The sequence below is a fragment of the Lonchura striata genome, chromosome 5 (assembly GCF_050655825.1).
Source record: "Lonchura striata isolate lonStrDom1 chromosome 5, ASM5065582v1, whole genome shotgun sequence".
Lineage (NCBI taxonomy): Eukaryota > Metazoa > Chordata > Aves > Passeriformes > Estrildidae > Lonchura > Lonchura striata.
In genome coordinates, this window is record NC_140707.1 from 35,765,013 (window position 1) to 35,791,939 (window position 26,927).

The following is a 26,927-nucleotide window of genomic DNA, read 5'->3' on the forward strand; positions in this document are numbered from 1 at the left end:
TGCTGTGGCCCGTGTCAGTCAGGGCCCACGTGTTGCTCAGCTGATGACTATAGCCTCTAATTCCCAGTGCCTGCCTCAGTCCCCACAGTCCTGGGGTTCCCCTGGGGGTACACAGAGCTGCAGTGTGCAGGCTGCTTTCATAGTACCTAATGTGTGTTAAAAGGGTTTGCAGAATGGCTGCCAGCTAGTGCTTAGGGGCTTGGCCAAAGGCAGAGAAGTGATTAATTCAGCAAATCTGCTGTGCCACATTTAATAAAGGGCCTAGGATGGGCCTGTGTCTTTTCTAATGGGGGACAGCTGAGGGACCAGACTGCACAGTGAGCTTCTGGAGAGGCTCCCTTGGCCAGGACCAAGGGTTAGTCAGCTGGTGGCACTGGACTGCCCCACAGGCAGCTGTCTGGGTCCTAAGTGTGCCTCAAGTATCAGGACCATTCCTACCTGAACCATCCCTGAGGGATTCTCAGGCTGCAGACATCACAGCCTTCTTGCCTCAGCACCCAGCATTGGAAATGTAGTCCCACACACAGACACCTCATGGGCCACCACAGCTGGGGACAACAGGACTTTGCCAGGGAGGGGTCTGTGTTGCCACCTCAGCTGGCAAGGCCCTGCAACATGGTAACAGCAGTGCAGAAAAGCCTAACCAAGAGCTATGCTCCTTTGCTCTGTCTTTTAGCAGAGGAAGATGATGCAGTGTTGTCTCCTGGGCCAAAGTAGAACCAAGTTGAGATGCAAGGGCCTGCTTTTGGAGGGTTTGAGAGGAAGGCACAAGTAGGTGCTGAGGGACAGGGACAGCCCTGGAGCTCTGACTACATGAAGGGACACACACTAGCACAACAAAGGCTCCACAGCTGGCAGGGCCCAGGCAGAGGCAGCCCGGGACCTGAAGGGGACAAGGGAGGAAAGGACAGCAGCAGCACCTGGGAGGGGCCATGTCCCCTGCCCCACCCAGCAGGTGTCCTGGGCAACCAGGGTGGCTCCTCTGTGACCTTGCTGCGGAACCAGTGGAACCAGTCAGTGTGCACCATGCTGTGCTGCCTGCTGCTCCTTGCGCTGCTGCTGGGGGCTGCCCTCCCACAGCCAGTGCACCAGAGGTGATGGCACTTCCCTGCTTCCCCTCCTCCCTGCCCCGGTACCTGCAGGTACCCCAGGGCCCCTGACATGGGCTGGGACTTGTGGCACCAGGCCTCAAGAGCTGGCCAGACTGGGTGGAAGATGCAGCACATGTGCCAGCAGCTCTTTGTGCCAGCCTGGGTAAGTGCTGTAGGACCTTGGCTCATTCCTGACCCATGTCTTCCTCTGTAGGGGCAGCTACTCAGTTCCCGAGGATTTCTCTGCTCCCCTGGAGCTTCCACAGAAGCACTTCGGCCTGGTGGATGGTACAGTGCTCTCCTCGCCCCTCTGAGCCCCCTTTCCATGCACTCACCCCCCCAGGTGGGTGGTTGTCCCAGAGCTGAGCCCAGCCCCTGCTGTGCCCGCAGATTACGGCATCAAACCCAAGCAGCCTAGCTTCAGGACGCAGGCGGCCCCGGAGCGGGCGGCGGAGCTGCGCAGAGCTCGCAAAAGCAAGCGCGATGGGCTGGACTTGCTGGAGTACTACGAAGACGGGCACCTGTGAGCCAGCGTGCCCGGTGCCCGCCACAGCCCAGCAGGTGAGGGCTGGAGCAACAGCTGCCACAAGTCCCTTTGGATCATCATATGACCTCTGGCCTCCCAGGATTGCATCCAGAGCTCTTGGACCAATACTGAGAAGCTCCATTTCCTCTTGGGGTTCCAAGGGAAAGAAGCGCAAGGGCCCAAACCCCTTGTAGTGGGAAACAAACATCACAGTAGCTCTGCTTCGGGAACCATCATATTTAATAGTTGTTACCATCACAGCAGATCCAACTGAAGCACAGAGATCACTGGCTGCAGGGACCGGGAGAGCTCCTTTACCTCCCAGTTGCTTCACATGGCTCCCTGCAGCCTTAGCCCTTCCCTGCCCCACTTCAGGTAGACACCCAGCTTTGTGCAGGGGCTGAGCCCCACTGAACTGGGGTGCCCCAGCCCTGCCTCTGCCACCTGCAACTTGGGGGAGAGGGGAAAGGGGCAGAGAAAGGCTTCCCTCCCGAGGGTATAGTTACTGCAGGGAGGTATGAGGGGAATTTTTCTCTCTCCCCAGGGCATGGATACAAGATGGAAGGGGTGGGGATGGGGACAGAGGCAGGGGAAAGCTGTCTCATCTCATTCTGAATCTGGCAGAGGAGATACTAGGGCTTCCTCTGCCACCCCTGCCCAGCAGCACTATCCCCAGGGCCTGGCAGGGAAGTGATCCCATCTCCCAGGCAGGAGCCAGCATATGAGTCTTTTTTTCTGTAGGTGCTGTGTTATCATTCTGCAAGAGACTGACCCTGCCACTGCAATTAAAAGTCACACCAGATGGATGTGACAGGAAGCTGTGCCATGGTCACAAGGAGGAGATGCTGTCACCCCAGCCTGCAGCTGGAAAGGGCACGAGCACACTACTGCTCCCCACCAACTGCTCACAAGCAGGGCACCCAGCGGGTGCCTCTCCAATAGAATAAACTAAGAGTATTTTGTACAATAAACACAATTTGTCCAGCCCTCCCCCCTCCCGTCCCCCCAGCCCGAGGAAGGGGAGTCACGAAAAGAGGCGGCGCTCCATGCCCCGGGGAGCCCTGCCCCGGGCCCGCTCCTCCTCCAGGCTCAAAGCAGCTCTTGTCCATGCACGACACGGGGAAGGGGCGAGACTGCAGCCCTGGCTGTGCAGGAGGTGCCTGTGCCAGCCCCTACTCCAGGTAGATATCCTCTGTGGGGCACGTATACTCCACATACTCCTTGTAGAATTGCTGAAAAGCCCTCCTGCAACACAGCACCATGCAAAGCTTAGCAGCAGCCTCCCCACAAGGCAATTCTAGATCTTCGTTTCCATCCTGACCCTCACTCCTTACCCTGTGGCCTGTTTGACATCCCCCAGCCCCTGACCTCTTCTGCATTAGCCCCAGAGCTGCCATCAGAGCCACAGGGTCTCCATCCTTGCCCAGTGCACGACTTTCAGCCATCTGCCTGCAAAGTCTTGCACTGGGACTTGTTCCAGTACTGTCAGGAATATGATGCCCATAGCCCTATCAGCCCTGACTCTCAAGCCAAGCATCTCATTTGAGGAGAAGGTGCCAGCCTGGAGCCAGGTCCAAACCCCACATGTAGGGGGAGATGGCAGGATTCAGCCTGGCTGTCTCGTTTTGCCTGCCCTTTATAAGCCAGCCTTCTCTGCCCAACCAGGACTCACCCTACGGACTCCGCCAGTGGCTTCGTGGACTCCTCCGAGACGAAGACATGACAGGCAAATCTGTGGTCAGCAGGGTGCTTGGTGATAAACCCAAAATATCTGAGGGCAAAAAAGTGGATGTGACTGGACCGGCAGACGTGCAGGCATAGGTACCCCAGTATCTCTGAGGTGTACCCACCCTTAAGCATAGGGATTTGGGACCTGAAACCCCTCCAAAAAAACTTGGTGGCCACCCCAGGGTCATGTCAAAGCCCATGTCCAGAGCTGCAGCACTGGGCTCACAGAGAGCCCTCCAAACCAAGGCTCTGGGAAACCTTTCCTTCCTAGCCCCAGTCATGCTACCCCCAGGGAGCAGGAAGGCAGCAAAGCCTCGCTGCTGAGTTACTAGTGTTGAGAGCTGCACTACACTTCCTTGCTACTCACTTGTTGTTCTTTGGATGGTACCCACAAAAAGAAATGTTCTTCAGCTGGAAAAAATGGCTACACTTGTTTACCTGGGGGAGAGAGAGAGAGGGGAATTGTCAGAGCTTTTCTCCCCACACCCGGCAGTGCAGCTGGTCTCTGGCTACTGGAAATATGCTCTTGGGAGACTGAGGAGTGAAATTAATTGGAGACTAATCCTGAGCTGCTATCAGCAGCAGTTTCAGGATTGTTCCAAGCACCTGAACAAAGGGAGCTTTTCCAGGCAGCCCTGCTGGCTCTCACCTCAGCTGCCTTTACCGCCAGTAGCTCCTGCAGGATTTCCCTGGAGGCCCTGAGTCAGACTGTACTCAGGCTAGAGTCAGTGCTGCTGTTCACTAGCACACACAGCCCTCCTTCTTCACTAAAAAGGCTCCCAGAAACACTAGTACATAGATGAATGGATAACTTAGAACTAAACAAGTCAATTCAAGCCTGGGTGTCAAAGGGTACCAGCCAGAAATGAAAACTTATTTATACAAGTCTAAAGTGCAGCTAAGTTGATGGCATCCTCTAGATATAGGCAAGATTTGTAGAAACCTCACCCCAGCTCTATTACGGCACTCAGAGCCACGAGCTACTCCTATCCCTCAGCTGGAAGGGAGGTTTCCCAACAGCTTGCTGCAAAGCCCTCACTTTCCTCTGCTCAGCATCCCAATGTGCTTTACTAGGCTACTTATGCAGAATACTAATCAGTAGCCTGCCCTTGCCAGATAAAGAGATTACAGGGCAGATCTGGAGGACACCACTCAAAATAGCAGCAGAAAGGTTTAGAAGCAGCTGACAGATTACCAGGTATGGCTCAGCTCGCAGCATCCCACTGCAGTGACATGCCTGACAGCTGTGAGAGCATCAGCTGGCATTACTGCCAGAGCTGGGGCCTTGTAGACATGGGGGACCTCAACTGTAGGCCTAAAATGCTGCTGCTGTTTCTCACACCCTCTGACATGGCGTGGAGACCCGTAATTTTCATATGCAATCATGGCCAGTAGCACAGAGGGCATGAGCCAGTTCAGAGCAGCAATCAGGGAAGGGATGAGATGAGCAGGGAGTGGGGCACTACCTTGCTGTGTTCCTTGGAGTCGTCAGCTTTCACAGCAATCTTGACCCCGCGCACACTGATCTCCAGGACGCAGCTGGAGGGTGGGTTAAAGTGCACAGTGAGGCGGCGCGTGGTGGCAATCTGTAGGGAGAGGCACAAAGCTGTGGGACTGTGAGCAGTGATGATGATTCCCCACTGAGGCTCTGCCCTGCTGAGCAGGCACTCCTGCTCCCTGGGATGGAGTGGGACACTACCTTCTGCATGGCCGCACAGAGCACATCATTGCCCTTGTGGTAGGGAACCTGCACAGAGCCAAGGAACTTCACCCGAAACTGGTCCACCCAGTCACTGCTCTTGGCCAGAGCTGGAAGAGAGAGTACATGGCAGGGATCATCCCTGGTGACCAGCTATGTGGGCTGAGATCCACCCCCCTCTCCACCTTCCCACCCCTGTTCTTTTCCCTACCCAGGAAAAGCTTCCCTCAACACCAGCTACCAACTCCCAGCATCACAGCAGAACCTGCTCATCGTTCCCTGCTGGATGCCCAGTTTGGTCCTCTCCCCCCACCCCCTGCTCAGCACCAGACTGCTCAGCATCGGGGAGGATGTGGTACCAGCTGGGGACATCAGCAGGCTGCACACAGGGGTTTGGTACCTGTTACATGGTCTGGGTCCTTGGTGACTTCAATAGCATAGTAGGCAGGGAAGATGCCCCGATCTCCTGTGCGCATGTTGTAGGCCTCATACCAATAATCTTCTGCCTGCACCTCCACCAGCAAAGGATCATCCACCTCCAGCTCCAGCTCGTCCGCGTGGCGAGGCACAAACCTAGGCAGAGAGGCACTAGCAGCTGGCTGGCTAGCAGTGCTGGTGGCCTCACTGGCACACTGCTGGGGCACTTACCACCAACCCAGGAAGTGCCCTGGGAGCCATGGGGACCTGACACACTAAACAAAGCACTGGAGGAGGTTTGGGCTCAACAGGCAGCAGCATCCTGGCACCTAATGCAAGGGTATCCCCTATTGCACCACCCAAGCTGCTCCTCAGAGGCCCTGACTGTCCTTGGAGGTCTTGCCCATGCAGCAGCCTGGGCAAATGCTGCTCCTGGGCAGGGCACGAGCTACAGACCACAGGTTTGCTCCCCAGGGCTTCCCACACGAGAAAAAAACTGGAGTTTGTGCTAGCCCCACTGTGGTGGGAGTGCAGCACCAGCCTTCCCCTGATAGAGGCTGTGGACACTGCCAGTGCCTGCAAGCTCACCTAAAGACAGCACGGTGAGTCTGCTCCTGCTCCTCCCCGTTAATCATACAGGAGAACAACCCAAAGGACTCGGCACCTGGGGACAAAGGCAGAGGAGGACATGTTAGCATTGAGGGATCAGTATCACAGCCAAGAGAAGGACATGGGCCAGGCCATCTGCTAGGGTTCCTGCAGGATGGCTCATCCAAGACAAAGCTGTGTGACACCACAGTACAGAGAGACATGGCTGGAGATGCTGTGCTGGTGCCCATCATCCCTGCTGGGAACAAGACCTCCCTGCAACAACACAAACAGCTGTGACACAGGCATGGGACCAGCCACACTACGGGAAACCCTGCCTGCTGGAGCATGCCAACAGTGCTCTTCTGGGCTTGGAGAGGAGTGTGGCATGCCAGGAATATGATGATGGCCTCCTGTGAGTTCACTCAGTCTCCCCCTCAGCATGGCCATATCTTGGGCATGCCTCAATGCAGCCTCAAACACCTACTGCCACCCCCACTGACACTCATACAGTTTTTCCAAGCCCCACCATGCTTCCTGGACCACCAGGTACAAAGCCACAGGCTGCAGCAAGCAGAATTAGGGCTGATGTCTGCTGGTGGCTTCCTATGTCCTGAGCATGGACCAGAGACAGGCAGGGCTGCCCACACAGGCAACCACCAGCCCACCTCCCCCCAGGACTTTGCACTCACTGGAGGAGCGTGCTCGACCACTCATGAAGACATTGAGGAACTTCTTGGAGAAGTGGATGTCTGCCTCGGGGGTGGAGTCCTCAGAGAGGCAGACTGAGTCACGCTTCAGCGCATCCTCCTCATACTCCTCACCAATGGCCGACTCATAGGGTGAAGAGATGCAATTGTCGTAGACTGTGGCCGAGTCGCTCTCATCACTGTAGCCTGAGTAGCACTGCTTGAGGCTGACCAGCTCCAGCTGCACGTTCTCATCCACCACCAGCGTGTATTTGACAGAGTCATAGGAGAGGGCACTGGTGTCCGAACTCACAGAGGCTCTCTGAAGGTTGTGCCCTGGCCGGGAGCCACCACTCCCACCACCACAGGAGGCCCTGGGCAGGTTTGTCTTGTCAGGGGAGGACATGTAGTCCAGCACCTCGTCCTCCTCGCTGATGGAGGGGTTGGTTTTCCCTGCCAGGGCCGAATAGCCAGAGGTGTCAATGTCAGAGCTGATGGACATGCGGTTCTCACTGGACTGAGACAGGAACGGCTTGTCAGTCTCCAGCGGGTCCGAGTTCTTCTGCACGGGCGTCAGGTAGATCTCCTCTGTGGCCTCCAGCCTCACATCCGTCTGGTAGCGGATGCGGTCCCGGTGGGCCTCGGGACCCCTCGTTACCACCACGATGCTGGCACCATGTGGTGGGGCCTGGCTGGTGGCCTGGTGCTTCTCGGGCGGCCGGGACGAGGCAACGCAGGCTGGGGCCATCTGTGTGGCCGCCGTGCGCCGGCATGGGCTCTCCGTAGATGTGCCCCGGTCTTTGGTGGAGGTTGTGCTGTTTTGGTGATTGACCTCATCACTCAGGCAAACGTGGTCATGGGGAGGGGTCTGCTCACCTGTAGGGAGAGGAGAGCAGCATAGACAGCCACAGAGAGGGGATGCTCCCTGACAGGGAAGGTGTCCAGGGATGCCACCCTGACTCACAGAATCATAGAATCATTTAAGGTGGAAAAGACCTCTAAGATTCTCAAGTCCAAGCATTAACACTGTCAAGCCCACCACTAAATCATGTCTCCAAGCACCACATCTACACAATTTTCCACACTTCCAGGGACAGTTATTCCAGCACTCCCCTGCTCCAATGCTTGATCATTTCAATGAATAAATTTTTTCTAATATCCAACCTAGACCTTCCCTGGTGCAACTTGAGGCTATTTCCTCTTATCCTACTGCGTGCTACTTGGGAGAAGAGAGCAACTCCCAGCCCACTAACAATCTCCTTTCAGGTAATTGTAGAGATCAAGATAGATGTGCACCCTGCATCCATGTGGTATGTTTTCCCCAACCTCCTGCTCAAGCACCACTTGCCTCAGGCTCCTGGGCACCATGAAAGGGCACAAGGAGCTGACCCTGGCCAAAAGCCTGAGAACTCACCCGTTTTAAGAGGGGACGACGACCGGGACACCCGCTCCTGCCAACTGTGCTTTTTCCCCAGAGAGTTGTTATTCAGAGTGTCCTGAGGAGAAGAACAAAGCTGCCTTATAGCCCAAACAGTAAACAGCATGTGGCACAGCAGCACCCATTCCTCCTTGGGTCCACAGCACCCCGCTCAGCTGGGCATGCTGGTGCATGTGATGCCTGGGGAGACCACAGCCCCACATCTCACCATGCTGCTGCTGCAAGAGTTGGCATGATGGCTGAAGCAGGGTGGGCAAGGAGCTAGCTGGGCTGCATTCCTCCACCAGGGGAAACTCGGCTGCAGAAGCCCACAGCTGAACAGTCCCAAGACAAAAAATTCAAGACCTGAGCCTGCCAACATGCATTGTTCCCATCCTGCCAGCCCTGCCTACCTTCAAACCACCCAGCTTAATGAAATGGGGAAAATCCCAAGGAGCAGGTGTGCTGCTGCTCACCCAGAAGGCAGTTAGCTACTGGTTAGATTAATGCCTGCCTCTGGAGACATCTGTATTGGGTGTATAAAGGGGCATACACAGACAGTGTGCATGTATACAAATCTATACACACAGCCACACATATACAGTTCACTAGCAGATGTCAATCCTGAACAGCTGGAGAGGAGAGGCAAGATCAGGCCATCCCTGCTGCCCATGCCTGGGTGAGTTTCTGTGGGTGCTGAGCTCTGCCTGCCCAGCCCTGGGTGGCTGGCCATGCATGGGCACAAGGGAACACATGCTCAGCCTTACTGCAACACCCAGGGAGCAAAGGGCACCAAGTCCCCTCTAAGGAGGACTGTCCTTCAGATGGGGGACAAATCCTCCCTGCCTGTCTCCACAGGGTGTGGCATCCTGCCTGGTGCAGTGCCAGCCCTCATCCTCTCCTCCATCCCCAGATCCTCCCTGGCTGCATGCTCCCAGCCCCTCCTATGGGGCACTGAATGTTTCTGCCCCAGCTGCAGCATTTTGCACTGTTAGGTCTTGCCTAAGTACCAAAGCACCACTGGGACTCCCTGGACTTTCTCACGGCCTTATCACCAACCCGCAGCTGTTCCCAGCAGCACAGGAGCTGCCCTGTCCTTACTTTGCTTCCCCACTGACCTGAAGGGAGCCTTTGCCCCAAAATTCCATCATGTCACACACTGCTGAACCATGCCTGCCAATTCCCTGCCTCCATGTGGGGAGGGAGAGACACCCTTCACAGAGATTTGGCAACCTCCCACCATGGCCTCCATGAGTCCCACCTGTGCCAAGGCAAATAACAGCACGTCCCTGCTAGCCTTTCCCAGGGACACGATGGGCCGGGATGCGGGCCAGGCAAGCTGTCACAACAATGGCCTCTGCGTGCAGAGTGCCACCGGGGCCAGCACACACAAGCCAGCCTGGACTGGGACAGGAGACAGCAATGCAGCAGGCACAGCCCACTGAGCCCACCCATGCCCACGGGGCCAGAGCACTCAGGGGTCTGTAATGCCCTGCCAGGGTGGAGAGGCATTCACAAAGTCTTAGAGGATGAACCCAGCCAGTCACAACAGCTGTTTCTTGCCCTCTGGGAAGCTGGGGATGTTCCTCTCACCATTTCCAGGCCACCTGCGTGGGATGATGATCATAGAATGCCCAGCAGCAACTGAGACATCACCATTCTGGATCCTAGCCCCACAGGAGCAGAGGGTGGGATTATACTTTGCCTTGTGAACACCCTCTTTGGCAGAGCAGCTGGTGCCCCAACTGGGCAATCAAGAGAGGATGCATGGCCATGGTTCCTCTTCTGACTACTTGTAGGAGAAGGGAGCTGGGCAGGTCAAGGGGATGCAGTGTCTCACACAAGCAGAGACAGATTTCAGGCTGGTCCTCAAGGGATGCCCTGCACCTGTCTTCTCCTCAGGGCACCACATGTAGACAGGGAGAAAGTGTCTCTGGCTAGAGGTAGGCATCCAGAACAAAAACCCCAAGCACCTTACAGCCAGCCTCTCACTAGATCCTACCAAAAGCACCATCCTACCTGGCCAGCCATGCCACAGGCCTGAGCCACCATCCCTGCTGGCTCAGGGCTTCCATTGCCAGCTGCAGCAAAGACACCTCTCCCATTCCCCATGTCTTCAGCTCAGCTGTGCCCACGCCTCCCAGTGAGCTCCACAGCCTCCACCATCTCCTTGCAAGGGGACCATCAGCTTCCCCTCCCCAGCCTACCATCTCTGCAACTCTCCCCACCCCCATCTCTCTCCAGACACCTGCTCCCACCCCTGGGCACTGGTTGGGACCGAGTGTCTGGGAGAGGGCCCCGCTGTTCCCCACCTCTCCCAGCTGGATGTGGCTGCCATATACCACTTGCTCCTCAGGGTCCCTGCACAGGGTGGGACAAGGCTGCTGCTGTCCCTTTGTCCATTATGCTCAGTGGAGCTCCCCCCACCTCCCCAGCCCTGCTGCCTTTGTCCCCGGTGCCAGCTGCCTGCGGGCGCCTATCCTTGGCTCTGTGCCTTCCTCCTCCTCCTCCCACCCATGGCCTCAGGCAGAGAGCTGGCATCAGCTGCCTGTGCTGGGCTGGTGACACCCAGCTCTGACTACTCCCCATCTGTCACCCACGGGGACACCTGCCTCTCACTTCATGCTCCTCGGCTGAACGTCACCGCGACGAAAATCCTCCTACTTGGCAGAAGGCAGAGCTGAATGGAGGAGGGTGGCAAAAATAGCCCTGCACGTCGCGCGCTTTGCGTGGGCTTGTGAAGTTTGCAGAAGCGGCAGAGCAAAGGGATTCCAGCCACTGCCTCGGGGGTCAGCATGCAGGGCACCAAAACATCATCCACCCCAGGGGTGACAGTAACACTACGGCTGTGTGGGGCAGGCAGTCTTGGCTAAAACCATCCCAAATCTTTACAAAATCCGAGCATGAGCGAGACAACAGTACCCCCTTGTTCTCATGGCCACCATTTTGGGCGTTGCTTTTCTGCCTCTCAGATTTTTTAGGGGGTTCTAACATTAATGTTTCTCTTGCCAGGCACCACCGCTCAGAAGCTGAGGCCACCAGATCCCCACTGCCAGGCATGGGGCACCTGGTGTCACCAACCTGCCCTAGAGCTGGTGCTGCCCCAAGCCGGGGCAGCTGGAGCCCAGCCAGCTGTTGGTGCCGGCCCTGGGCTCGCCAGTCCGTGGCGCGCTGCCCGGTCCCGCGATGGCTCATTCACGCGTTCGGCATCCATGCCTCGTCTGCTCCCCGTCCCACGGGAGCCCTTCGCAGCTCCCACCCTGCCCCGCCGCACAGCTCTCTGCCAGGCCACCCGGACCCTGCTGGGGCACATCTCAGTACCGACACGATTCCCGGCGTGTTCCCTCTCCACCTCGGCAGCAGAGATGAAAGGACCCACCCGGTGCCTAAGCCCCCTCAAAGAAGCCCCGCCGAGCGCAGTGATGGGATGCTCGGCGGTGCGCAGGGGCGGCGCAGCAAGGTGTGCTCGGGTCCTCGGCACCCAGGGAGCCTCGGGCGCGCACATCGCTCCCTGCGGCCCGGGGTAACGCGAGCGGCCGTGGGAGGGGACACCCGGATGGCGGGGGCGGCTGCGGAGCCGAGCACCGCGGCAGCGGACCGAGCCCCACCATCCCCTTCTATTCCCTTCCCCTCCCTCCATCCGCCCGAGACAAAAGCCCCGACAGACGGCGGGAGCATCCTTCCTCCTCCTCCTCCTCCGCACCACCCAATCGCCCCGAGCTCCCCATCGCGCCTCACCTGGCTGCGAGGCACCTGCGGGAAGAGGTTGAGGGTTGTGGGTCGCTTCGGCCTGTAGACTTCGGTGGTCCCGACCGGGGGGTCTTTCTGCAGCGGCTCGGGCGCCGTCTGCTCCTCGGCCGGCGTGTCCCCCGCCGCGTCGATGAGGTCGAGCTGGAGCATCTCGGCCTGCAGCCGGCTGGCCTCCCCGCCGCCCGCCGCCCGGGCCGCGCCGCCCGCCCGGCTCACATGGCCCTGCCGGGATTAGTGCCGCGATCAGGCCACCGGGCGGGCGGGCGGGACGGGCCGCCGCGCCTCCCGCCGGGGCCGGGCAGGGGGGCCGGGGCCGCCGCATCGGCCCCCGCGGCCGCTGCCTTTTAAAGGGGCAGCGATGTTATTCCCGGAGCCGGGGAGCCCCGCGCTCCCTCCCCGCCTCCCCAGGCAGGCGTGGGCAGCATCCTTCCTCCCTCAGCGCCGGGGCTCCCCCGGCGCCTTATCCCCGGCAGGTGTCTGTCTGTAGGTACATGCAGCCGTCACGTTCGCTACGAAGCACGCAAACGTGCACACCCAGGTTTCATGTCGACATAACGAGGACATTTTTACAGTGAGAACAACCTTTCTGCAGAACAACCTCCCCAGGGAAATGGTAGAGTCCTCGTCGCAGGAGATTTTCAAGATGCCACTAGAGAGTGTGACAGATCGTCTCATCGTCTCACCCAGATTCCCTTTCCCATACAGGGTTTGCCCAGCTGATCCTTTAAGGTCCTTTCTCGTCTGGGCTGCCCTATGATTCTTCCTTCCAAGGCAGACCGTGCCCTTTCTTGGTTCCTGTCCTGGCAGGTGGGACTCATACAAGCATGTCATCAGTTTGATCAGACTTGGTCTACTCCCTGCCTGGAGCAGGTCACTTGGGGTCTTGTCCATCACACCTGAACATCCTTGTTCAGGTGGAACAAGGAGAACCCACCACCACTCTGGCCCCAGGTACTGCATTACTACTACTGCTTTTTCTTTCTACGGGGTTGAAATTTTCACTGCACACCTCTGAAAGGAGTCAGGCTCCTCCTTCCCTGTAATGGCCACTTGAACCAGCAGCTCCTTTCCCAGTCTTACTCATTGAGGACAAGTTTTCTCTGCCCACTCCTTGCATGCATTTGCATATATATGAGACCTGAGGCCATATGGAAGGGATGCCAACACTGGCTCTTCAGTCACCTGCAGGTGGTGGCTGTGCTTCGGCTGGAGGCAGCTCCACTCTTTCCCCTGTACCCTTTTGGAACAGGGTGGCCACTGTGGCCTGTGGGGACTCTGAGGAGCAGGTGTCCCATCCCACCACCCTGGCCAACTGCTGAGCCACCACACTCCCTGTGGCTGTGTTGCTGGACAAAGAGGCACCAATGTCACCTCTGTGTGTGTTTAAAGGTCCGTGGGTGCCTTCCCAAGGCCCTCTCCTTGCATTAACTGGAGCTTGCACATACAAAGTTGCTGCAGCCAGCAATAAAGGCGGCAACTTAGCATCACCGAGTTGAATTGCCCGTGTTATCAGGTGTTTGTGGTGACTGCAAGCTCTCAGCAGGCAGAGGTGGGAAGGGTGGGTTTTTGCAGCTGAATACTCTCCATGTCTCCAGCTGCATGGAGGATGCCCCTTGAATCATGAGAGAAAAAACAGCCCCAGCAGCTCTCTGGCAGTCACTCCAAGAGCTCTTGTTGCCACCAGCTCCTGAACTGTCAGACAAAAGCCAGGACAGGCACAGTACAAATGCTCTAATGGGAGCTGTTTCCCCCCAGTGTCCTTGCTGAAGTCCTGCAGTGGGCAAGCAATTGGAGAAGCACTGCCACTGATACTTGTCCTCTTGAGCCTTTAAACATTTCAATCCCTTGTTTTGAGCATTAGCCTTCATGCTATAACTTATGCAGTTCTGTCTGTGACAAATCACAAGGATTTTAACATGGAAACTGAGGCAGGGGGAAAGAACTGGAGGGAAATGCCAACTGAATAGATTATACCTAGCCAAAGTGGGCATATTGGAGTCAGCTGGTGACATTCAACCTAGACTGCTAATAATGCTACTTCCACAATCCTGTAGCTGTAGCAATCACTTGGAAAACTCACTGAGGGAAAGTCCCAGAAGAATGCAGAAAAGCAAATCACTGTCATTCTGAAGAAAAGGGCACCCTAGCAGGGGTGCAGCATTCAGGTTCAAAAACTAGGAGAAAACTACAGCCACTGCAGGTATTATTTACGGCCTGTAGCTCAACAAAGTGATTTTGAAACCACACAGAAATCAATCATCTTACCATGTGAGTGAGACCTGCAGTGATCTGCAAAGCAAGGGCAGGGACTAGACATTGGGAAGCCTTTCTAATTGCAAGGATAGTGCCACACCAGAACAGGCTGCCTGGAGAGCCCCCTAGGAACAAGTAAATGTCAAAGCAGAGTCCCTTCACTCTATGGGAGAGATTAGAGGGTGTGGGAGAGCAGTACCAGTGCCCAAATCTTGTGGCAGGATAAAAACAAGATGCACACCTCCTCCCCAGTGCAGTCATGGGGACATTTGTGCTTCCTTACAGACCTGTCCCTGGGACTGATGTGATGCTGGTGTGCTCCTGCTGATCCTACCTCCCACCTGCATGGTGCCTCGCAATGGCAAAGTCTCAGTGTCCAGCAACTGGTCTCTCTCTGAGAGTCCCAATGTTGTGATCCATGGTTCCAGGGGACTGGAGCAGAATGAACCCTGCTGCAATTGAGAGGTACTGGGATCACTGGTTTAACCTGGGGAATCCCATGTGCGGGGGATGCTGCCCACCTGAGGAAGCTGCTTAATTCCCTGGCAAAGGGAACAAGAAGAGTAGGGTGATACACAAGATATTGCTTGAGTGATGCAAATCTCTTCCCTGCTCCCCCACTCTCACAGCCTTCACTGTCAGAGGAGTGGCAAAGCCTTCAGCTGGGACAAGCATTTTGTGAGCACAGGGAAGCGAGGGGGACTGGCTGAGCAGAAGGCACAACTGTGCCCCTTCTCCCCACCACCGGCTGGCTTCAAAGTGCCAGGAGAAGCCTCTCTGCCCCCAGCCTGGCACAGCCACAGCTGGCCATAGACCACAGAGGCAGCTTCATGGGACAGCCTGTGAAAAGTGGCACGGAGCAAGCAGCCACCTTACTCCTTTGCTCCCAGCCCACACATCCAGTTCCCTACCAGTCCCTGGTTTGCAGGCTCATGGCAGCTGCTTCCCTCTGCGGTGGGTCCTGCTGGCATCTGGGAGCAGCACACTTGGATCAGCAGCACTGAACATCAAGAAAAAGCCCCTGGCATTTCTAGCAATATTATTATGCTAAAAAAAAACCCTGTTTTTTTCCCTTCACATATCTGTATCTTTGTGGCTGTTTCAGACCTTTTCATGCAGACCCATGAAGGCTCAGCAAAGCTCTTCATTGGCTCTTTTCCCTTTGGGTGCTTGTTCTCATGCTCTTGGTATTTCCAAGAGAGGTATTTCTTTTTTTAAATTTTTTTTTCCATTCCTGTATTAACTGTTTTCCACGGTTGCTGGAAAACAGATGAGGCACTAAACTTCTATTAACCTCTGCCTGGCTTGTTTGCTGCGATCCATCTTGGTGAAACCAGAGTTTGTCACCCTGGATTTCCAAGCCACTAAAATAAGGCCAAACCCCAAGTCTGGTGCTTTTATTGCAACTATCCCTCTCAACATATCTGACTGCTGCCATTGGTGAGGTGGAGTTGTGTCCCTCACCCCTTCTCAGCTGACCTCCTGCCTTACCATTCAACAGCCCCAAACACACCTCTGCTCCTCCTATGAGCCCTCTCCTCAGCCTATCTCACTTCTCATTTCATTCACTCGGGACTTCTTGTTGAAATTAAGGCTCTTTTCAACCACACGTGGTATTATTCCTCATTCTTAGAACATGGTTCTCCCTTCCATGAGGTGTGGTCCTTGTCAGTGGATAGTTCCCTCTTGCACAAACATCAGTTGCAGGTTCTGTGTGTCTGAGCCACTGTTTCTGAAGAGCTGCTAAAATAGCCCATAAAGAGGTCATCTTTGTTTTGCTGGGACCAAAAAAATCCCCAAAACTCATCTCTGTTTGGGTGTTGACCTCCACACCAGCCACCTGTTACTGCCACAGGTTTTGTCATCAACCAGCTCTGCCCAGACCGCCCCACCTCACCAAGGTCACAGACTGCCCCCATCTAGCAGTCACCTTTGCAGCCCTCAGGCAGGATTTGTCCCCCTTGTTCCTTGTCAGTGCTTTCTGGCTCCCTGTTGGGTTACTGTGCCTGCCCACCTCTCCAGAGACTCGCTGCCGGGCAGCTGGATGACTCCCTTGTCTCACGGTGCTCCCCAGATCCCGTTTCGCCCTTGCCCGTGGCTCTCTGCTCTGGTGTGACTCAGTGACCAGCAGCTTGCTTTCACCTCACATTGCTCCCCTGCAGCCTTTCACCAGCTGCGCAGTCCTGCAGGGGTGACCAGCGCCAACCCTTCAGCCTCTGCACCACGGCTGCTCTGTGGCACTGGGTGCTCGCCACGGGCAGGCCCCCTCACGCCCTGGCCCCTGACTCAGTAGCATCCCTGACTCGCCCCCCAGCCAGCCCCGGGGTGAGTTAGGCAGCTGATGCTGACCGCCGGCCATTGCTGATCTGCCGGCCCTGCGCCGCATGCAGGCCCAGCCACGCTGCTCCCTCTGGGCCTGACTGCTTCCATCAGGCAGATCCTGCAACCTTGTCGCCCCGAGCTGGCTCTGGATGGCAATCAGCTCGGAAAGCTCCCTGGCTCTCGCCTTCAACATTTGGGATTGAAAAGCCCCTCTCACAACCATTGTTGTCACCACTTTCAGTTCTCCTCCTCGGGCAATCCTCCGTGTCCCACATAAACCATTTGGATGTATTTTTAGCAGGCGTTTTTTCTGAGCATGATAAGCTTCCTCCTTTGCTGTGTTTATGAATAACTCATTGCTTCCCCTATGGCAGCTTTGCATCCCCCTCCCACTCCAGCAGACTCGCAGTGCACCCCAACATTTGTGTAAAGCAGCTCTGAGCTGTCCCCAGGGAAGGCACGGAGCTCGCTCCCAGAGCCTGAGCAAACCCTCTGCTGAGGGTCAGGTCTCTGTGTTGTAGCACAGGGATGCAGAAACCTCTGAATAAACTGTTTCAAATGGGCAGAAGAGACCGGTTTTCCTCTTCCTCAAGGAAGGGCTGCAGCACTTGAGATGCAAGTCCCTCCTGCCCCTTCCCCTCCCTGCCAAACTTCAGCCAAGGGCTGCCAATCTGTAGAGAAAAAAAAAAAAAATCCTGCCCTGAGCCCAGTGGTGCTATCAGCAGTGGGGAACTGGGACAGGTAATGGGAAGAATCCAACAACAAACCCACAGGCTCTGTCTGACTCACCTATTGCAGGCAGAATCTTCCCAATGCCAGGCCCTCACTGTGGCTGTGCCCTCATGGATGCCCAGCACTGGGTTTGCCCTTGGTCTTCCCTGCAGCACTGTGCCCCCTCCCTTCAGCATACATAGCTCACAAGCCCAAACTGTCCCAGGGAAGTCTGGCCAGAACATCCTGTAGCAGGAGGAGGCTGCAGTTGGAGCAGAGATACTGAGCAGCAGCCCCATATCTGGGAACAGACAAATTTTTGCTGGGAAGGTCATGAATTAGACCAAGGAGCACAGCAAGACACCTTCACCTCCCAAGGATGAGGTCTGCCTGTACCGTCCTGCCTGCAGTGAGGAATTCCAAACGACACAAATTCACTTTCTAATTTTAAATCTGCGACAAATTCTTGTGCCTTTCCTGTCCTCGCTGGGTCTTTATCAGTTTTGCAGAGGAAGTATTTCCTCTGAGGTACAGAATGATTCTCAAACTACTTGGCTGCTCCTCCAGCATTTGCGTCCTTTAGAATGAAACACATTGACAAAATTCAGAAACTCTGTTCAGAGGTATTAGTTCTTAGCTTAAATAACTAAGTTTTAAGTAGATGAGTTAGAAGGGGTTCACAGGGTTATAATACTGTGTGATCTAACATGTTGTTTGCTCAGTTTTACTTGTCTAGCATCAGTAGCTGGATCTGCTGAAGCCTTGGGACACAAGCTGTGAGTTTACACCTAGAGATGTTTTTGACTGGAATTGAGTTAATTCTCCTAGTAATTTTCCTAGTAGCTGGTGTTTTGTCTTTCTTATGAAAGGAGCATTGATAACACACTGATGCTGCTGTGGTTATTGCTGAATAGTGTTTATCCCAAGCCTAGGGCTTTTTTATTTCCCCATCCTCTGCCAGCGAGCAGGTGCACCAGAAGTACAAACCAGAAGACAAGGAGACTCCAGCTGTCAGCAGAAGCTGTAACTCCACAAGATAAGAACAGTGTATGGCCTGCCTGCACAGACACAGAGAAAGAACCCAGTAAGATGTTAGAAGACCCCAGACCAAAAATCACCACTGGACCAAGAGGTGCATGGAGAGTGGGTGCATGAGTTGCATGAGTATAATTGCCCGGGGCTTTTTTTGTTCAGAGTCCCTCTCCACAGGCACCCAGCTTGAGCTGACCTGGGGCTGTACCACTAAACTATTTATTTTTATAAAATCTGAGCCAGGTGCTTTGCTACAGGGAGCCTAGGGTTGAGCCTGAAGGAGGAGGAGTCAGCCTTAGAGTGAGTGTGTGTTTGAGTGAGGGGTTGAAAAGGGCACCTGTCAGCTTACTGGAGCTCCCTGCTACAAAGAGACTCTGCTCCCAGCAGTTAAAAGTCTCAGGTGGTGTGTATGTGATTCTTTGAGTGGTGTGAGAAGGCTCAGGCCGCAGCTTTTCCTTTAACACCCTGCATAGTCCCAAAGCCAGTGTAATTATCAATTTATCTCCACATTTCTGCCCCCATGGCCTTCTAGGGAAGTCCAAACAGTGGTGTGAACCCATCAGGTTCTTGACAGCCTGCTTTAATATGGATGGGACACCCAGCTGCAACACCTGCACAGGCTTCCCAGCTGCCATCTTTATTCCACCTGCTGCCTGCTGGCATCAGAGCTACCTCCTTCACCCCTGTTTCAGCAGCCTCCAGGTCTCCAGCCTCCTAAAGACCTGGGAACAGCTCTAGCTAAAGCTAGCTAGCCAGCCTGAGACAACACCTCCAGTGAACAGGACAGCTCTCACCATGCCGGCCCAGCGGCATCCCCAGGGATGCATGTGGAGACAGGAGGTACAGCCCAGGTGGGACCTTTGGTGCCACCTTGCAAATGTCCTTGATTCTTAAGAATGCCTGTCAGGTGCCAGATGCTCACTGGTCATCCTGCTCAAATGGGGGCCCAAATCCTTGGGCTCATCCCTGAGGAACAAACTCTAACCCCTATAGCACTGTGTGAACCAAAATACATCTGCTTTGAGATTGAGTCCCTTGAGTTTGGCTGGTGCAAAAAGGACTTGCACTGTGCTGGAGTGAGGAGAGGGCACTGCCAAGCAGAGGGGATTGGGGCCATGGCAGTGGGCTCCTTGAGAAAGCATCACTCATCTGGGGATCTGGTGGTCCTGCATGTGGGCTGATGGTTCTGCCAGCCCCACTGGCACATTCTGCTCATTCCTATCCCTCTCCCCATTCCCATCACACTTACCCGGGTGGCCAGGCTCTCCTTGCAGTGCAGGCTGATTCCACACTCATCAGTGATCTCAGAGAGGTCTTCATCCTCAAATTCCTCAAGGCTGATGTCATGAGTGAGCCTGGAGGGAGTGGAGATGGCCTGGTCACCCACTACCCCAGTGGTGGACAGTAGGGTGCAGGGTGCTGTGATGCCTGTGGGCTGGGAGCAGCACTGACACCCCAGGAGAGGCTCTCCCAGTCTCTACTATGAAAAAAGACTGGGAAGGCAGCTTCTTCCTAGAGGGGATAGGTCTGTCCCCATCAAATGGCTGGGCTTGGCATGGTCCACAGCTGTTGGGAAGCAGAAGGAGTATGTCCCAAAGCAGTCCCTGCCTGACCAAAGACAGCAGGGACAATGGAGATTGAGAGAACATGGAACAGACAGTGCAGCCAGCCCCATTACAGGAAGTCCGTTCTGCTCACACCATCCCAAGGAGCCTCTGGGATTGTCCCAGCTGGGCACAGACACCCAACAGGGCAACAGCTGGGGTTACAGGAAGAAAGGCAGTGTCCAGGGCACAGCTGGAGGATGGACCTGCTGGGACAGGTGACTACATCAAGACCCACAGAACTTGTAAGCACAGGAAACCTCTCAGCCATGGCACAACCAGCCCTTGAGCTACAGCTGGGAGGGATGTCCAGGCCCAGCTGCCTGCAATAAGAGAGGGCAGCGATTTCCCTCTGCACCAAAATCACCTCCAAGAGTGACTGTGGACATCCCTGTGAACATAGGTGCTGTTGAGCCGGTCTGCACAGCCTCAGGGGTCCCTTAGGGCTGTCAGCCCCCAGCCACACAGACTCATTACACCCCTTCAAAACAGCACAGTTTTGAAGAGAGATCCTTTTAGAAGCTGAAAATGTGCTGATGAGCCCCAGGGGAGTGGTGAAGTTATCCTGGCTTCTGAGCATTAAAACATTTCACCATAGCGGCACCTCAATGTTCTTCTCACTTACTCATTACCACAGGGGTAAATAAAAGAGCTCAAATCAAAAGTCCTTGGCCAACCTACTCAGACCCCTGAGTTTTGTCTGGAGTGGCCATGGACACTTTGCTAGCCACCATTTCCCTTTGCTCCCAGCTCCTCTGGCTGGGAGATGCTTGGATGAAAGGGCTATGCCAAGTCCATCACCCCTCTCTGGATTGGTCCCCAGCAGTGCAGTGAGAAAGGAATGAGAATGTTTTTTTGTGACCTGCAGAGCTCCCATGTTCACTTTAAGCATTGCTTGCACATCTTGGGGCTCCCCCTTGCAGTGGCACCAACCCAGTGACATGGAGGGGTAACATCTCCCCTGCCCCAGCTCCTGGAGAGGGAAAAGAGTTGGGAGAAGCCCATGGGTGAAGCAGCATCTTCCCTCTATGTTTCTGAGGACCCCACTAGTAGTGGTCTCCCGGGGTGAAGACTACTGGGAACAACCACACCCATGGAGGAAGCCCCTGCAAGACACAACAGGAAGGCAAGGACACAGCCTTCAGCACAGGGTGGGATGACTGGACCCCCCCTTTGCCTATCTCCTCCTATGGAAGGGAAGCAACGCGGAGCAGGAGGCTCATGATGAGCCTTCAAAGCACAAATTGATTTCTTCTCCGGTTACACGGGTCGCCAGGGTGGGACATCATCCATTGCTAATGCTTGGGGCCTCCACCCGCCCTGCTGTGGGAGTGCAGTGAGCACTGCGGGGTCCTGTTGAGAGGCACAATGCTGCCGAGGGGCTGCCAGGGGCTCCCTGGCTCTGCAGGAGCAGCCTGACAGGGTGGCAGTGTCCCCCCACCCCAGGTGGGGACAGGCAGCCCTGTCCAGGCTCTCGGGGATGAAGAGATGCTGAGTGGGAACCCCAGCCCTGGCCCTGCCTGTCAATGCTGGGGCGCAGCAGGAGGTGTCCAGACACCTTCTGCCACTCTGGTGCCTGGCTGTCACCAGCTCCCTGTGCAGCCAGGAAAACTTTGGGCTCAACTGCATGCCAAGTTTGCTCCTGTCCTGTGGCCATCACTCACAGAGCAGGGTGATGTGCCCAGGAGCAAGGGGCTGACCCTCATTCCCCTGCATGCCCGCGGGATACTCCCCCCTTCCCTAGGCCCAGCCGGTCCCCTACCATTTCTCCCACTGATCTTCCAGCCAGCTCTCCTCCTCGGTGCTCGACTCCATTTTCAAGGGCAGCTGCATTGAGGAGGACCCCCCTTCTCTGGGGGACACACTCCCACACCAAAAAACACTCCCAGACCTGCTGCGAGGAGTGGTGAGGGAGATGACAGCTGAGCCCGGGGTGCCCACTGCCTCTCCGCCTGCCCCGTCGCAGTCTGTGGCTGCCGGTGCTGCTCTGTATCCTCACTGCGCAACCTGGGGAAGCTCATTAAAAATAGATGGAATCAGCTGTCCTGGAGGGGAAAAAAAAAACTAACCTCCCCAGCTGAGCCAGTGCCAAGTCCCTGCACTCTGCTGGGGATGCTGACTGCCTCTGCCTGCCAGCCAGCCAGCCTGGCTCCTGCTCTTGCTCCAGCACTCGGCTCCTCAGCACCCAAAGTGGGCACAGGGGATCTGCTAACCCCATCATGGAAACCCTCAGCACCTCCTCCGGCCCTTGCAGCATTCTGTCCCCCACAGCAGGGGGACACAGACAGGAGCATCTGTCCGGCTTCTCACCAGATGGAGCGAGGCTCGGCACCGATGCAAAGGCCAGAGGGTTTCCAGCACAGCGGGACCAGCGTCATGGCCAGCTGCACTTCCAAGCTGAGAGGAGCACCTCTGCCAAGGGACAAGCCCAGTCAGTGCAGAGCAGTGCTAGCAGCACTGCCCCTTCCCTGTCTGCCCAAAACTAACCCCCAGACCCACTCCTGCCTCAGGCAGGAGCATTCCTGTGCTTCCCCAACTTCTAACCCATGCTGAGGGCCAGAGAAATACCTGGTGAGCTGCTCTGCCAGCTTCCACCCCTCTTCTGCTGGTGAAGGAATTAGGGGTCTTTCCCAGGAGGGCCTCTCAGGTGTTGCTGACAAACTGTTGGTACAGCAGCCTCAGATAATCCTCCACCACCCCCATGCCTCCCAGACCCACTCCTCACCCCATCAAGATGAAGCCAAAGTAGCTCTAGCAGAGGCACCCACCATGACTCAGAGATGGGGACAGGGTATCCCTCTCCCCACAAGCTGCACCCATTCTGACACACAGTGGGGTGGCACCCCCACTGCCACCCACCACAGCACTGCTCTCTCACTGACACCCACTCCAGGAGCCTCAAGTAATGGGTGCATCTCCCACCACCTGCTTTGCTCCTGGACAAGTTGAAGTGGGTGATGTCACAGGAGCCCAGCTCAGGCCCTGGACTGCCCTGCTGAGCTAACCAGTTGCAAGCTCTCTCCCCACCAGTGCCACACCACTGGTGAATGTCACTCATGATACTGAGGTCATTGTCACTCAGCCTCACAAGAACAGCATCCAGGACTCTATCTTCCCTATCAGCTCTGCCTGGAGGCACTTCATCTGCTTGAAACCTCAATTAATGCAAGGAATAAAGGAATCTCTATCTCCGTATTACTCGCGCCCTTTGCTCCTCTCACATGGATGCTCCAGGACTTCTTAGGAAACACAACGAAGGCTCTCCATTACCCACCTCAGCTCTCTGTGCTGGAAATACCCCTTCCTTCCTCTCTTGCTTCTCAAAGAGGCTAAAAATACCAGCAAAATGAAACAGCTCTGACTCCTCTCAGCTCCATCATTGGCAGTGAAAGTCTGAGCACGACCTACACGTGTTATTTTGGCCAACTTCCCTTGCCAATTGCCATGGCATCACAGATATATGGGAGTCTGTCTCCATTTGTAAAGGCGAGAGAACCCTGTCCTTGCAGGTTATGAGTGCTTTCCTGAAAGATGTGCCAAGAGGCACCTGAAGGTGGGCAGCCCTGCTGTATGCATGAGAATTGATAAACTTTGGATTCTCAGGAACTGTGAGCAAGAGTACACACGTGGGTGCATGAACAGAGGTAGATGTTACCTGCCCATGGCAGGAGCAGCTTGATCACAGTCCTAAGAACAGCCTTAAAATCTCAAGATTTTAGATGACTGTGCCTCAAGAGAGGCACAGACCTGCCTGCTGTGCCTCTCTTGACCCCATCTCCTGTCAGCCCACTGCCACTGCAGGGGAGTTTCCACGCAGGGCAAAACCAGGACAAACAAAAAGATGTGATGAAGCTGGGTGCTCCAGGCCCAGCTGCCCAAGCCACGCTCTGCTAGTCTGCTGTTAGGTGCTGTGAGCAAATCCTGTAACCAGCACCAGTGGGAAAAATAAAACTAACCTACATTTGGCTGGCCCCTGCCTTTTTCTTCCATCTCAATGGCCACAGAGACGCTTTATTCAAACTGATGAGAAGGTGCCTCTCTCCCTCCTTCAGAGGAAGACAACCCTTCCATCTCCCCTCAGAAGAAGACAGGGAGTCCCATTCCAACGCCCAGCTCATTCATTGCCTCCAAACAGGCTTTGCTGACAGCTCCAGATGAGCACAACAGACACATAAAACAAACCACAGAACTAAACTGATTTTTGCCTCAGCCCGAAGGTGCATCTTTGAACTTCCCGACAAGACCGAGAGAACTTCTTCTCTCAGAGAGCCCCTCCCTTCCCAAAGGGCTGTGATTTCTGACAGCGCTCCCTGAGTAGTAGAGTAGTTTCCCTCTCTCCTGACCTATGGAAATAACTCCCCAAGGGTTTCTTTCCCTAGGTGTCCTTCTACCCAGTAGCTAGGTGGATGCCCTTTACTTTTATCAGGGAAAGCTGAAGGAGATAGAGGGGATCAGTCAGTGACCCCTCCCAGGTTCCATCTACATTAGAGCCACAGTCCTGGGGACAGTGGGACAGGCAACACTGTGAGCTCTGCATCCAGCTTCACCCCAGTTGTGCCAGTCCTCCCTGTCCCTCTAATGCTGGGTAGAGGGACCCCTAACCCAGAGAGGCTCCAGAAAGCCCCTCACAGGAAAGCCTGCCACAAAGCACAGCCAAAGCTTTTTAGCAGGGCAAGGAGCTGCAACACAGTTTCCCAGAGAAAGATGTTATGGAGCTCCAGTGAACATAGACCACGCTGCAAGGCTTTGAGAAGCTTAAGGGAGGATGGATGAGAATGATTTTTGTAATTGCTGTCTCCTAAAATGGTGTTATTCTCATTGTGATGAACAGATACCTCTGGAGGACCTCCTGGCTAAAGGAGGGATTATCTCACCATCCTTTTCCTCCCACTTCTTCTCAGACAACACAAAACCATCACTGCCAGGCCACTATGCCTGGTCTCTTCAATGCTTCAGTCTGCTTGCTGGCCAGGACCAAGCCCTCTCTCAATTCAAGCCAACTGATCACCTAATGCTTGGGCTGGCATGTCACCACTCAGAGCTGGGAGTGCAGATGCATGTACCAAAGGGCAGAAATCTGAAACACCTCATCCTGCAGGCAGCAGGCAGGGGCAGAGGGCAGTGCTCACCTCACTGCCAGCCATGGTCTGAGCCTTCACTCTGAACCGCATTCATCGCTGCTGGGTCCAGCTCATCCGCGGGGAACAGCCCCTCGCTGAGCCCTGCAGCAGGGATGCAGGACCTGGGACATGCACAAGCCATGCTGTGACACATAACCCAGCTTCTGAAACACAAGCACAGCTCCCTTCTCGCACGACACTCCCCGCCACAACATCACCTCTGATCTGCCAGACCCTGCCCCAGGCTCAGACACATCACTGCATTTACTTCCACTTACACCCTGAGCTTGGTGCCCGGGGAAGATTTTGCACTCCTGCCTTGACTCCTCAGTTTTCCACCCAGCTGCACAGCATCCTTCACGAGGTCAGTTCTTCCCTGGAGCAGGCTGGCAGCACACGGGGCTCCTTTTCCAAAGATCTGAGGCCCAGCCAGAAGCAGCAGCTCATTCTCCCTCCGAGGGCATGGCTGTTTGCTGGGGAGCAGGAGGATGCCGAGGGCACAGCCGCTACCTCCAGGACAGCAGGCGGCAGGCCCAGAGCTGCTCGGCAGCTCAGCCTCCAGCCCCTGGCTCAGTGGCCAAGCCCCTTCTCCATGGTGGATGATTCCAGAGGCAGTGTTTAATCGCTGGCTTTGCAGGGTACACCAGCCATGTTGCAACAGCTCCCAGCAGCTCTCGCAGGCAGCGCTGCAATAGGAGGCAGCTGCCAAAGACCCGGAGCCACCAGCAACGGGGGTCCAGAAGCACAGCCCTTCAAATATTAATTGCCTGAGCACTACCTTTGCTCGACTGCACCCATCTGTTTCCTCTCAGGGACCCATGGGTTCCCCAGCCTCAGGGGCTGGGCCTGACAGAGGAGGGCATGATCTTAGTGGTCCCAGGTGAGGACCATCCCCTCCTTTCCACCCAAAATCTCAGCACGCAAGGCAGCTGGTACCATTCCCCTTTTTTCAGGCAGCTCCCCCCAGCACCCCTGTGTGGCAGAGGCAAGCAGAGAGCAATGGCTGACGAGGGCACAGCTGCCAGGAGCAGCGAGCCTCCCCTTATGGCAAGTGAACACCGCACCTGCAGGCAGGGGCAGGGCTCCTCCCTTACCTACCCAGCACATCCGTGTGCCAGAGCTACCCTTAGCAGGCACCAGAGGCTCCAAAACCCACAGGCATCCCTGGCCTGGCCCACGCCATCGGAAGTCCCTGTGACAAGCCTCATTGGGTTTCAGAGGAGACACAGCCCCCTGCATCCCAAATCGATGGGAGCACTTGGTATTGCTAAGAGGATCAATTCTGGCACTCTCCCACCGTCTCACTTGGGGTTCCTGTTTCACAGGGGTAGCAAGGAAGCAGAAGCACCTGGGATTTCTAGGAAAGGGCTGGGAAAAGGCTTTTTTCTTGGGGAGGGGAGAGAGATGAAGCTTTTTTCTTCCATGAGGAAGAGCTGCTGGAAGAGGAGATAAGACAGGTAAGGAGGCGGGAATGGGGTGCGAGGGGACACGAGGGCAAGCAGGGGGCTGGGAAGCTGCAGTGGTGTATGTGTGGGGTGAGGGCCAACATGGCTTGGGTGGGCGGGCTGAGCAGCCATGGGGGGCTGGAGCGATGTCTGCGGTGGGGTTCAGCGGTGGCTGGGGCGGGGGGCAGAAGGGATGGCCGGGCCGGGGGGCTGCGCGCCGAGGGGGCAGAAGCGCTGGAGGAGGCGGGGGCCGGCGCGACCGTGCGGGCGGGGGCTGCAGCAGATGGGGAGCGCTGCCCCGGGCAGGGGGCAGGGGCAGCCCCGAGAGGGTTCCGCGGGGGGACGGCGGCCGGTACCTGAAATTGGGGGGCGAGGCGAGGTGCAGCCCCAGGAAGGGTGAGGCGGGCGGGGATGCAGCTCCTTTCTCTCGCTCCGCCATTCTGTGGCTCTCTCCATGCAGGCGGAGGGCGGGCGGGAGGGAGGGAGGCAGGGAAGGAGGGATGAAGGGAGGGGGATGCTGGCGGTGCCGGCGGGG

General features: G+C 56.0%; 2 protein-coding genes across 3 annotated transcripts; one reads left to right on the plus strand and one right to left on the minus strand.

The window, feature by feature from the left end:
* The first annotated feature begins 30 nt into the window (after positions 1 to 30).
* Positions 31 to 2,507, plus strand: FREY1 (Frey regulator of sperm-oocyte fusion 1). Its single transcript, XM_077784164.2, has 3 exons — positions 31 to 1,094; positions 1,306 to 1,379; positions 1,482 to 2,507. Exons 1-3 carry the CDS (start codon positions 730 to 732, stop codon positions 1,616 to 1,618), a joined length of 576 nt encoding a protein of 191 aa, XP_077640290.2. The 5' UTR covers positions 31 to 729; the 3' UTR covers positions 1,619 to 2,507.
* On the minus strand, positions 1,840 to 26,902 carry MAPK8IP1 (mitogen-activated protein kinase 8 interacting protein 1). 2 transcript variants are annotated; one of them, XM_021533433.3, is made up of 12 exons: positions 26,749 to 26,902; positions 19,473 to 19,578; positions 11,894 to 12,127; positions 8,153 to 8,234; positions 6,742 to 7,614; positions 6,050 to 6,125; positions 5,445 to 5,617; positions 5,045 to 5,154; positions 4,812 to 4,931; positions 3,713 to 3,783; positions 3,290 to 3,388; positions 1,840 to 2,862 (listed from the first exon to the last, which is right to left on the minus strand). In XM_021533433.3, exons 1-12 carry the CDS (start codon positions 26,829 to 26,831, stop codon positions 2,790 to 2,792), a joined length of 2,100 nt encoding a protein of 699 aa, XP_021389108.1. In that variant the 5' UTR covers positions 26,832 to 26,902; the 3' UTR covers positions 1,840 to 2,789. The 2 variants fall into 2 exon arrangements, with proteins under 2 accessions (XP_021389108.1, XP_085437944.1); XM_085581818.1 differs by lacking the exon at positions 26,749 to 26,902 and adding an exon at positions 21,590 to 21,760.
* Between the last annotated feature and the right edge of the window lie 25 nt (positions 26,903 to 26,927).